The 12,933-nt window shown below is 43.4% G+C and overlaps 1 protein-coding gene across 1 annotated transcript; it reads left to right on the forward strand.

The window, feature by feature from the left end:
- Positions 1–3,574: 3,574 nt before the first annotated feature.
- On the forward strand, positions 3,575–10,387 carry LOC110679702. The gene is made up of 3 exons (XM_021855305.1): positions 3,575–3,618; positions 3,877–4,546; positions 10,301–10,387. The coding sequence occupies exons 1-3, from the start codon at positions 3,575–3,577 to the stop codon at positions 10,385–10,387; spliced, it is 801 nt and encodes a 266-aa protein (XP_021710997.1).
- The last annotated feature ends 2,546 nt before the right edge of the window (positions 10,388–12,933 follow it).

The following is a 12,933-nucleotide window of genomic DNA, read 5'->3' on the forward strand; positions in this document are numbered from 1 at the left end:
CAACTCAATTTTGACGAAAATGCAGATGGGACTGACTTGCGATTCACGGCAGTATAGCTTTGATAAATTTTAAGAATTATCCAAAAAGTTTCTCGAGACACAATTATTTCCTCAAAATGATTAGTGTAAAAATCTTGAAAAAATATCATACATTCTAAATCAGCATAGTTGGTTTTTGATTTGAAGTTACAAGGAACAAAATTTGAATTAAAAGGGTATTTTTAATGTTACTACCGTAGTAATACCTGAAATTTTGGATCTTCGTTATTTCTTTTCGCACTCACACAACGAAAAAATAAAGAAGAGTTCAAAGTCATAAAATTTGAGCGGAATAGAAGAATAGAATGCTCAGCAACACAGGAAAACTCTTCAATTGTATTCTGGTTTTTCAAGAAGGATTCGAAGTTGGCAACACTGCTGAAGTGAAATCGATAAAACTCAATATAGCAAATTTTGTGCTGTCGAATCTTTATCAAAGCTTTAGTACTGTCGAGTACAGTTAAGTACAAGTTGAGAATTATGCTTTAAGTTGAGAACTTGGCCGATAGGGGCACTTTTTCGAACTTGCACTATATGAAGCTTGAGAGATAAGAATGTAACCTTTAGAACATATGATATCTCTAGATCCTGATGATTCGAAAGGTTGGTGTCTTGGAAAGAGTTGTTCAAAAGCTCAAAAGTGGTCATTCAGATACGAAATTCCATCTCCAGGCAGTGCACTTTTGTTTGGCGGATATCTCAGGATCCTGACCACCTAAGAAGGTGGTATTTTTGGTGAAGTTGTTCAGTGGCTCAAGGACTACCATTATTGTAACCAATATACTCGTGGCTTTGACACCAGGTGAGGCTAGTAGACATGAGACTTTTGCTTTGCAGATATCTCAGGATCTTGATCACTTAGAAAGATGGCGTCTTCGGCTAGTAGTCAGGATCCTGAGATATCAGAAAAACAAAATTGAGATGCTGGCACCTCCTGGTGGCAACAAACATGATAATACTCCTCAACATCATTAGAGTTCGGTGGCATGCTCTAGAGTAGCATGCTATCTTTGTCTCTTTGTCAGGAAGCGAAAACATATCAAGCAGAAAGGCAACTAAAATGAACGAGAAATATGCGAAACAATACACAATGGAGGAAAATTCCATCAAAAAAAGAGCGCCATCACAACTCTGCGAGGCCTGTTCTGTTCGGAAGGGTCACTCAAGAGTTTTTTTTTATGTGTGAGTAAGGGTAAGCATAGAAGCAAGAGAGAAAGAGTGTCAGAAAAAATCCTCACATTTCAAAGCACTCTCACTCGAATTGTTTAAGGATTCGCGTTGTGAATTTTGAGTTATAGGGCCCTATTTTATAAGTCGAGTCGATCAAAAACGACTCGACGGGAGTCATTGTCGACCAAAATTTTCGCTCGACTTGGCTCTGTCACTCGAGTTTATCGACAGTAGTCACTCTATGTGACTGGATTACTATGGGAGTCGACGGGTGACATCTGAAATATACATGCTTACTTTGATCGACAATGACTACAGACGAGTCACGTGAATTCGTTCGAATTACAAAATAAACCCCATATTTTTTTTAATTTTGAATTTGAAACATGATTTTTTTGTTGATTTTTTTATCATTTATAGGAAAGGGCTTTGATCAAAGGGCCCTTTTTTGTAAATCGAGCAGATTCATGTGACTCGTCTGTATTCATTGTCGATCAAAGCAAGCATGCATATTTCAGATGTCACCCGTCGACTGCCATAGTTATCCAGTCACATAGAGTGACAACTGTCGAAAAACTCGAGTGACAGAGCTGAGTCGAGCGAATTTTTCGGTCGACAGTGACTCAAGTCGAGTCATTTTGATCGACTCGACTTATAAAATAGACCCCTAAGTTTCGGTTGTAAAATAGTGGTCGTAATAAAAAGAGATTGGAATGTATAAAGATCGGATTTCGGATTGTTTCTAGATTTGCAAGGATTTCTCAATTATTGGTAAACTTTCCTGGATTCGTTTTCCAAAAGTTTTCCCAAAAGATAGCAAGAAGCAATAAATTACTCCAATAGTCTCCGATGGAATCCCTCAAGTCATCCTAAGAAGAAACAGTTTTTATAAGGGCTTATCTACGTTCATTGATTTCTTTCCATCGTTGCTATATTTGCATTATTGCAGATATTCGTAACAAGTTTTCGTGCTGTAGGATAAAGACTTACTATGTCTTGCTTCATGAACAAGAAATACAGGTCGGACTCGATTATCCGCCCAAGCAACCAAAAGTTCAGGTAAAAGGGCATGTTTTGGCTTAAGCAGCTCACTTTTTAAGTAATTAACCGAACTTTAGTTCACAGAAAGTTCCTTTAAGTTGCTTAAATAGAATGAAGTTTACCATAAAGTACGGACGAGGTTCGATTCGAACTTGTTCGGAACTTTCTAGTTGTTGATAGGTTTACGAGTTACATTTTCGAGAATCAAGTTCTGTTAGTATCCGTTATGTTCTCTTATTCAGCGATAAAGTTTCATTAAAACTCAAAATCTACTAGAAGTGAACTTTTGAGTTCACTGCTTAAGTAAAATCCGAACTATTGGTTGCTTGGGCGGAGACTCGTTTATCCGGTGACTCGATTATCCGGGATTCGATTAGCCGGAATTTAAGACTCAATTATCCGGAATTTGTTTTTTGGTGTTGTTGTTTTTCAATTTTTATGCATAAATCTTAGATAATTTGGTATTGCAATATACAATATGAATGATTTTGCAGTTTTGAACGTATTTGGGGTTGAAAAAGTGTTTTTTTTTGTGTATGTTGATCAAAAAAATATTTTTCTTGTAAAGACTTCTACTATTTGGACATCGTCCTGATAATGGGCAGCATCAACCCCGAAAACGGTTGTTAAAAAAGGTAATTTATATGTCCTTTTAACGTTTGTAAAAACCATAAGTGTTGTGTCCTGTCTCGCATCGCGTCGTGTGATTGAGACCCCTTGTTGCGACCCCTCGGTGCTGCATCGCTCTTCTATTGTCTACGAACCGTGCCCCTTACGAAGGCAGAACGGGCGCTCATGAAGCGTAGATAAGGCCGAGATGACAGCGATACAATAGATAAGAGAAAAATTGAAAGTCATTGCTGTAGAATTGCAGTTTTGTACATGCGGTAAATTGAAGTTGTAAACGGGCTATTATAGTTGAAATACTAAGAAAAATTACTCTAACTAGTGGTTATATCATAATTTCATGCAGTTAAACTACGTTGACACGTTGAATCGCATTCCCCCTGATTTACCTATTGAGCAGCAGACCTCGCAGCATAAGAAAAGACTGGGAAACTAGACTTCAGGAGCGAGACCCCACGTAAAAGCGAGCTAGGAGTGACTAAACGATATTAAAATACCCTCATAATAAAGGTTATTGGACATCTCGGAATCAACACTCTCTTTTCGCTGGGAAACGCAACATTTTTTAATATCGTTTACAGTGGTGCTATCGAGGTCTTGCCGAAGCCGACGTTGCTAGCTGCTGCGATTACAGCCGTTTATCGGAATCTTCGTGCTGAATTCTTTACGTAGAGCACAGCCTTCTTTTGGCAAAAAGATGTCCGAGGTGAACGTGAAAACAGCAGGTAAGGCAGGTGAAACGTCTGACGGTAAATCAGGAGATCAAATCCCCAAAACTACCGAAATCCCCCCATCTCACCCCTCTTGCTCATACAGTAAATCTCCCCTTAATAAACAAGACCCAAAGACCGTAATCGCGTATGAACCGAATAGTTGTCGTACCTGTAACAGGGCCGATAACAGCCTCATGGTCCAGTGTGACTCGTGTGATGATTGGCATCATTTTGACTGTGTAGGAGTGACCAGAGAGGTCGAACAAAATAGCTGGAACTGCTGTAGATGCGTAACCGCGGCGGCGCACCAGAAGAAGTCGACCTCGAAGTTAGAAGCTCTGAAGTCACAGAAGCCCAAGAAAGTCAACACGAAGGCGAAGGAGAAGAAGCCGTGCAAACCGGTGAAGCACTCCGTGGACAAGAAAAAGGCGAAGAAGGCGGACAAGGTGACAACGAGCTTTAGGCAGCGGAGTAAGGAAATTGAGCGGGAAGTTGGTACGACGAGGACCAATATAATACCGGAGGTCTCTTCGAAATCAGGAAAGACTAAACCGGTAGCTGGGCCGAAGGACGCCAAATCAATTATGTCGACGTCATCAAGAAGGTCAGAGCGGATGGTGCTGGAAGTGCAACTGAAGAAGCTTGAAGCAGAGCAAACCCTTATGGAAGAAGAGATGAAGCGGAAGCGGGAGTTGTTGGAGAGGAAATTCAGTTTGCTGGAGGAAATTGCCGAAGTTGCATCAAACCGAAGTGAACGTTCCTGCGTAGCTGACGACCAGCAAGATCCAGCGGAAAAGGTGTCATCGTGGTTACAGGACCAAGAAACGGATGAAAGTTCACGGTCAGGCGATTCAAGATCAACAGCCGATACAAGTGAGGATTCGAGAATTGATGACGAGACCAGCGAGGAAGAATCATCCACTGGACTACCGGAAGAGGACAGCGAAGAGAGTGAAGTACCTTTCAAGCCCTGCAAGCAATCGACGCCAAAAGGTTCCTGTCGTCCAAAAGCAACATCGGTGGTCCATAGAAAAACATGTCCAGCACCTGTGGCGCTCTCACCGGAACAAATAGCTGCCCGGCAAGTTGTTCCACGAGATTTACCGAAATTCAGTGGAAACCCGGAGGAGTGGCCGATGTTCTTGTCAACCTATGAGAGTACAACAAGGATGTGCGGCTATAGAGATGAAGAGAATATGATTCGGTTACGAAACTGCCTGAAAGACGATGCTCTCAACACTGTCCGCAGTTTTCTCATGCTTCCTTCCACGGTACCAAAGGCAATTAGTGCTCTGAAGTTGCGTTTCGGTCAGCCTCAGGCTATCATCAATACGTTAAGAGCCAAGATACTCGGAATGTCACCGATCAAAGCGGATGCGATGGACAAGCTAATCGAACATGCGTTGGCAGTGCAGAACTTGTGTAGCACAATAGATGCCTGTGGGAGAAAGGAGTACAAGCGAGACGTCACCCTGCTCAATGAGCTTGTTGGTAAGCTACCACCTTCTCTCAAACTTGATTGGGCGAGGTATCAAAGGAAGGTGAACAAGATAAACTTGTTCGCTTACAGCAAATGGATCTATTCGGTGGCGGAGGATGCTTGTTTAGTTTGTGGCACTCAGTATACTGAACAGCAAGCTCACAGCAAACCAAAAAACAAAGCGTTCTTGAATACACATTCTAATTTCTCAACTTCAGATGTCCCAAGACAGAAACTTTCGGAATACCAGTGTTATAAGCCGGAAAAGAAGATTACCGAAGCCGCTTCTACCAAATGCTGCGCGGTTTGTAAGGGAGGATGCAGGAATGCTGGTAAATGTCCGCGTTTTTTAGAACTTTCCTATGAAGCGAGGTGGGCTACTGTTCGTGAACTTCGCATATGCCGCCGGTGTCTCAGGCAACACAGCGGGAAATGTGATGCTAAGCCGTGTGGAAAGAATAATTGCACTTTCAAGCATCATGAACTGTTTCATAAAGACTTGGCTGTTGCTTCTGGGCCAAGTAACGGTACAAGACGACCTCTGGCAGAAGAAACGAACGTGAACACTCATTTGTCGAGTTCCGGAGTTAGAATGTTCCGTTATCTCCCGGTTACGTTGTTCGGAATCAAGAAACAGATTGATTGCTACGCATTTCTGGACGACGGCTCTGAACTGACACTGATTGATCAAAACTTAGCACAGGATTTAGATGTGTCAGGTAGGTCAGCGCCACTTTGTCTGAAATGGACCGGCGGAACTCATCGGTTTGAAGCGGAATCGTTAAGCGTTGATGTCGCGATTAGTGGACAATCCGGGAAGAAATTTCTGCTCAATGATGTTCGCACAGTTGGAGACTTACAGTTGCCGGCTCAGTCTCTCGATGTAGATATGCTGAGAGAGCATTTCCCGTATCTTCGCAACCTCCCGGTAAAATCCTATCAGGACGATCGACCACGAATCCTGATCGGGGTGAAACATGTCAAGGTAGCACTCGTCCGAAACAGTCGCGAAGGCAAGGAAGGCGAACCAATTGCCGTTAAAACCCTACTTGGATGGACCATATACGGTAGCTGCAACCGCCCAGAGTCGGAGAATGTGGTATTTCGAACCTATCACATCTGCGAGTGTAACCTACGTTCCGATGAAGGACTGCATGGTGAAGTGAAGAAATTCTTCAGCCTCGAAGCTCTAGGAATATCGAAACCAGAGAAAAACTGCATATCAAAGGAAAACGAACGTGCTCAAACTATGTTGCAAACATTGACACGCTTCGATGGTGACCGATATGAAACGGGACTCTTATGGCGCTATGAGAAAATTCGTTTGCCGGATAGCAGGCCGATGGCATTACAGCGATTCAACTGCTTAGAGAAGCGAATGGAACGAGATCCAGAATTGGCGCGCACACTACATGGGAAGATCGCTGACTATTTGGCTAAGGGTTATATTCGTAAATTGACAACCGAAGACCTTGAGGAAAAACAACAACGAGTCTGGTATCTTCCAGTCTTCCCTGTAGTCAATCAGAATAAACCCGGAAAGGTGCGCATCGTCTGGGACGCTGCAGCAATCGTTCACGGTGTGTCGCTGAACTCAGCGTTATTGACAGGACCAGATGAGCTGACTTCCCTACCAGCTGTATTGTGCCAGTTTCGAAAATATCAAATCGGAATATGCGGAGATATCCGCGAAATGTTCCACCAGGTTCGAATACGGCCGGTGGACCAACATTGCCAACGATTTCTCTGGCGAGAAACCGCAGCAGATCAGGAACCAGGCACCTACGTTATGAACGTCATGACATTCGGCGCTTGCTGCTCTCCGAGTGCAGCTCAGTTTGTCAAGAACCAAAATGCAGAAAGGTTTCGAGAACAATATCCAGCAGCTGCCGACACAATAGTGAAAAAACATTATGTGGATGATATGTTGGCAAGTGAGGAGACGGAGGAAGCGGCTATTGAACTGGCAAAAGCCGTGCGGTTTGTTCACGCGGAAGGAGGATTTGAGATAAGGAACTGGGTATCAAATTCGCCTCGTGTTCTGGCAGAATTGCGAAGAAATGACGAAGGAGTTACGCAGAAGAATCTAGACTAGCGTTGGGCAAATTTGCCCAGAACATCGATGTTACTGAATCGATTCACATTAGAGCTGCTGAATCGATTCACCGATTTAATCGAAACCTTTGAATCGATGTTTTCGAATCGATTCGAATCGGATGAAAATTAACATTTATGGAGCTTTAAATGAGACCAAATGCATTTGCATTCGATTTCAACATCTTTCTATCAAATCAGTTTCGAAGATCAATCGAACAGATTTACTACTTCAAGATTAGTTCTAAATATGTTCTTTTTTCCACAAACTCATTAAGAAATATTTAACGATTCCAACAAAATGAATCGAATCAAAAAATCGAATGAAGAGAATCGATTCACCCGATTCTAGGTGCTCCAAACATCGATTCAAAAATTCGATTAATCGGAAAGCAAAAATCGATTTTCGGAACATCGATTCAAAATCGCCCAACGCTAATCTAGACTTGACAGCAGAGTTGGGAACAGAGAAGGTCTTAGGAATGTGGTGGGACACAGCAAACGACTGTTTCACGTTCAAGGTTTCCTGGACACGTTTTGATGAAGCGCTGCTCGAAGGAACACGTCGTCCTACAAAGAACGAGGTACTTCGAGTTCTGATGACAGTTTTCGACCCGTTAGGCCTAATATCAAACTATCTGATGCAGCTCAAAATCGTTCTACAGGAAGTCTGGCGCTCTGGGGTTCAATGGGGACAGCTGATCCAGGACAAACAGTTTGAAGCGTGGAAAGCTTGGGTCAAACTACTTCCATCGCTGGAACGAGTTCGCATACCGCGTTGCTATCGAAAGGTGACATCGGCCGGCTCAGCAACAGAAATACAAGCGCACATTTTCGTGGACGCCAGCGAAAATGGTATGGCCGCAGCTATTTATCTACGGTTTGAAGAAGCAGGCCAAATAGAGTGCATGTTGATGTGTGCCAAGACTCGCGTCGCCCCTCTTAAATATCTCTCTATCCCACGACTTGAGCTCACAGCCGCTGTAATCGGAACGAGGTTGATAAACAGCATGATGCCAGAACTGGCGTTGCCAATATCCAAACGTTTCTTTTGGTCAGACTCAAGAAATGTCCTATGTTGGCTGCAGTCTGATCATCGTAGATACAGTCCATATGTAGCAGCGCGGATTAGCGAAATTTTAGAATCAACGGAAGAATTGGAATGGAGATGGGTTCCATCTAAACTCAATGTGGCAGACGACGGAACGAAGTGGCAGCGTAAGCCGGATCTAAATGAAACCAGCAGATGGTTTAGAGGTCCAGAATATCTCTGGCAGCCCGAGGAGTTCTGGCCTCCATCATCGTACAAAGGAGACTCTACAGATGAAGAGCTGCGACCCAGTGCTCTTTTCCACTGTCATATATCAGCGCCACTGATTCCAGCCAGCAGCTTTTCAAGCTGGAAGCATCTCTTACGGGTAACATGCTATGTGAAACGTTTCGTAACCAATTGCCAACGTCGTGTGAAGAAGAATGACATCATCTCGGGCCCATTGAATAGTGAAGAGTTACAACAAGCTGAGATTCACCTATTCCGATCTGCGCAATACGATGCCTTCTCCGATGAAATAGAAATTCTAAAGTCAAACTGCAACAATAATCCATCGGACCAGCAAATACTGAAGGATAGTGCCATCTACAAGCTCAGTCCTTTTCTGGATGTAACTGGCGTACTTAGGATGAAAGGAAGAGTTGACGCTTGCGAATTCCTGCTCGAAGATGCCAAAAACCCGATCATCTTGCCACGAGATCATCCCGTCACACATCTGGTAATTGTACACTACCACGAAAAATTTCACCACCGAAATCAAAAAACCGTTTTGAATGAAGTACGACAACGCTTCTGTATCGCTCGCTTGCGAGTGGCTCTAAAGAAAGTTAGAAGTAATTGTCAACGATGCAAAAACCAAAACGCAATTCCAAAACCACCAGAAATGGCAGATCTTCCGCCAGCTAGATTGGCTGCCTTTACTCGTCCGTTCTCGCATGTGGGAGTAGATTATTTCGGTCCTATTGAGGTTACATTGGGAAGAAGGGTTGAGAAGAGGTGGGGGGTCTTACTAACCTGTCTAACTGTTCGGGCCATACATTTGGAGATTGCCCACTCCCTAAGCACTAACTCGTGCATCATGGCACTCCGGAACTTCACAGTTCGACGGGGAACTCCAGTATCATTCTACAGCGATAGAGGCACCAACTTTGTCGGAGCAGAACGAGAATTACGAGACGTTCTTCAGACCGTAGATCAAGAGATGATTATGCGGGAGTTCACCAGTTCCCAAACGTCCTGACGTTTCAACCCACCTGCCACCCAGCACATGGGTGGTAGTTGGGAGCGATTAATTCAAAGTGTGAAACGGAATCTGGCAGAAATTGTAGGAAGTAGACGCCCCAATGACGAGGAACTGCGAAACGCGCTGATAGAAGTGGAAGGAGTTCTAAATTCTCGTCCTCTGACGGACATACCCGTGGACGATGAATCTGCACCAGCGTTAACACCCAATCATTTTTTGCTTGGATCGTCCGATGGGTCCAAACCATTGACACTATGTTGCGACAGTTTGGTAGTTAGACGGCACGGTTTCTGGCAACGCTGGCTTCAAGAATATCTTCCAGAAATCACAAGGCGTACTAAGTGGCACCAGAAGGTAAAAACGATTGAAGTCGGCGATATAGTGGTGATTGCTGATCCAGAACATCCTAGGAACTGCTGGCCTAAAGGAAGAGTGATCGGAACAACCAACCACGATGGACAGGTGCGTAGAGCAACGGTTCAAACGGCGAAGGGGATCTACGAAAGACCAGCCGTTAAGTTAGCGGTCCTCGACGTCAGGAGCGAAGTTGAGTAAGCCAGTTCTGAAGTTGGCATACTGGGGGGGACTGTTGCGACCCCTCGGTGCTGCATCGCTCTTCTATTGTCTACGAACCGTGCCCCTTACGAAGGCAGAACGGGCGCTCATGAAGCGTAGATAAGGCCGAGATGACAGCGATACAATAGATAAGAGAAAAATTGAAAGTCATTGCTGTAGAATTGAAGTTTTGTACATGCGGTAAATTGAAGTTGTAAACGGGCTATTATAGTTGAAATACTAAGAAAAATTACTCTAACTAGTGGTTATATCATAATTTCATGCAGTTAAACTACGTTGACACGTTGAATCGCATTCCCCCTGATTTACCTATTGAGCAGACCTCGCAGCATAAGAAAAGACTGGGAAACTAGACTTCAGGAGCGAGACCCCACGTAAAAGCGAGCTAGGAGTGACTAAACGATATTAAAATACCCTCATAATAAAGGTTATTGGACATCTCGGAATCAACACTCTCTTTTCGCTGGGAAACGCAACACCCCTACTAATCCTAGAAATAATTTCTGGCTACGCCAACGCATTGTATTAATAAAACAACGAAAAAAGTTTATATTTCAGTTCTTTTATCGAAGATTGCAATTTTTTTCTTAGTGATTCGATTATCCGGAGCGAAAAAAAACATCGATACTCCGGATAATCGATTCCGACCTGCATTACAAATGTGTTGAATTTGGCGAAATTATTAACGAAAGCGAGGATCGATGAAAAGGAATCGATCTTGTAGATAAAGCCCTTATGAAGGCTAGCTTGGTTTTCTGATGACATTGAAAAACAAATCACCTGGCTTCCCTGTTCATACTGGTTGATTGGCAACTTTCTACAGTTATCATCATCCGTCGACTATTGATCGACCTGAAGGCATTCGGACAGGGCATTCGGCCCGACAGGTAGATAGACATCCATCGCTCATTAGATAGAAGAACATTCTCAATTAATATGGGAAATCGTGACCCTCTCGAAAACGCTCTCTCAGGGGGTATGACTCGCGAACCGGCTCTGTTAGGGCCGATGTTAGAAGGAACAACCACGTCCGTGTGTCCGATCATCATCAATAAGCGGCTATTTTTAGCATCCTACGTAAACTTTACGCTTTGAACCCGGTGTGCGATTTGCTGTCTGGAAGAAGACACTCTGGGGCAGGAATTCAATGTCGGGTTATGGGCAGGTATGATGTTCTGATGGGAGCATCATTGGGAGGGAAGAGATGACGACAACATTGCCGGCCACCATCGATGACGAATCCTCTCTGACAGGGCGGCTTCGAACAAAAACTTCACCAAATCACACGACTGGGCATCAGAAATCAACGGGCTGTAGTATTTTCACACTCATCGGCGCATGCAATTCCGGATGGCGCACAGTGGACGCACTCCGCACAAATGTTGGCCGAAAATGCAAATCTCCCTCAAATTCTTCAGGAAAACCTCTAGAGATTCCTTCCGAAATGTCTCCTGGATGTTTTACAGATATTTCTTCAGATACTCTTCCACAGATTTCTCTAGGAATCCATTCGAGGATTCCTCCAGGGATATTAACAGAAATCCCTGCAGCCATTTTTCTGGGGATTTCACAAGAGATTCCTCCAGGAAGAGTTTTTGATCGTAACCTGTTTTTAAACCAGTTCCGAATGGGCTCCAGGCATACCAATTCATCTAGGGATTCCAGGAGTTTCTCCAGGAACTATACCGGAGACTCACCATAACATTACTAGGGATTTCAATTTATCCAATGATTCATCCAGGAGGTTTTCAAGATGTTTTTTTAAGTGATTGCTCTAGGGATTCTCTCAGAGACTGTTCCAGGCATTCTTCTAGCGATTTTTGCCAATATTCCTTTACAAATTTCTTGAGAGACTACAGGAATAATTCCAGAGATGTCTCAAGAATATCTCCAGGAATACATCCAGGGATTACACTAGGGTTACACTAGTGATTTCTTAAGAAATTCTTGAATTTTTGCTGCCAATCCTCCAGGAATTTCTCCAAAAGTTTCTCTAATGTTCCTGTGCATTTAACAATTTTGCCGGGCCTTGCTTCAAGAACTCTCCTAGACATTTCTCCATAAATTCTTGCATGGATTTCATCAGGAATTACCTCAAGAATAAATCCAGTGATTTTTCCAAGATTTATTTCAGACATACCTACCAATCGTATATTGAATATCATACTTAAGAAAGCAAGAAAAAATTTGCAAACCTTGCATATACTTTTGGTCAGCTTTGGACCACTGTGTGGCGGCGAGCTTGGGAAAAGAACGGCGCATTAGCACTCGTCATCGATGGCGACGGTTATGCGGTGGGGTCTTCTTCATTCCGGGTCATAGCTTACGGGCTTACAGCCAGAGAGCATTTGTACCATCCATCCCTCGTCAGTTAGTTTTTACGATTTCAAAGTTTTGAGCTTTCGCTCTTCCGGACATCTCTAGCTAGAGCACGCCGTTCACAGGTTGACGGCGTTTGTGTCGTGGATCGTGAAGCGTTTAAAGTGCAACCGAGGGACCGTTGGCAATTAGACTACGGCAGGTTTAGATGATTTAAGCAAAAAACAGATGAAAAAGAATAAGCTCTTCAGATCGTATTAAACGAAGAAGATGCAAATCATGAGCATTTTAGCTTGATGTATGACAAATTTTCGGCATTTTCAAGAGGGCCAGCACATGCAGTCATCATCATTAAGGCAGAAATTGCTGCTGCCGGAAACATTTCAGTTTTGAGCACAATAAATGATGCAAATGTGGTTGCAGGAGTGGTTTATTGCCGACGTGTAGTTGTACTACTCGATTAAGGAGCATGAAGAGACGTGAGTGATTTACTGGATGGACCGAATTGAAATCTTAGTTTCTATCTTCCGAAATATCAACAACAAACAATCGTGAAACTAAAAAGCTTTACAGAACATTT

Source organism: Aedes aegypti, chromosome 1, assembly GCF_002204515.2.
Source record: "Aedes aegypti strain LVP_AGWG chromosome 1, AaegL5.0 Primary Assembly, whole genome shotgun sequence".
NCBI lineage: Eukaryota > Metazoa > Arthropoda > Insecta > Diptera > Culicidae > Aedes > Aedes aegypti.

Coding starts and splice junctions, on each gene's coding strand:
- LOC110679702 (XM_021855305.1), top strand. CDS start 3,575: ATGTCCGAGGTGAACGTGAAAACAGCAGGTAAGGCAGGTGAAAC. Junction 3,619..3,876: donor GCAGGTAAGGCAGGTGAAAC/GTCTGACGGTAA, acceptor GAACTGCTGTAG/ATGCGTAACCGCGGCGGCGC. Junction 4,547..10,300: donor AGGACAGCGAAGAGAGTGAA/GTACCTTTCAAG, acceptor AATTTCATGCAG/TTAAACTACGTTGACACGTT.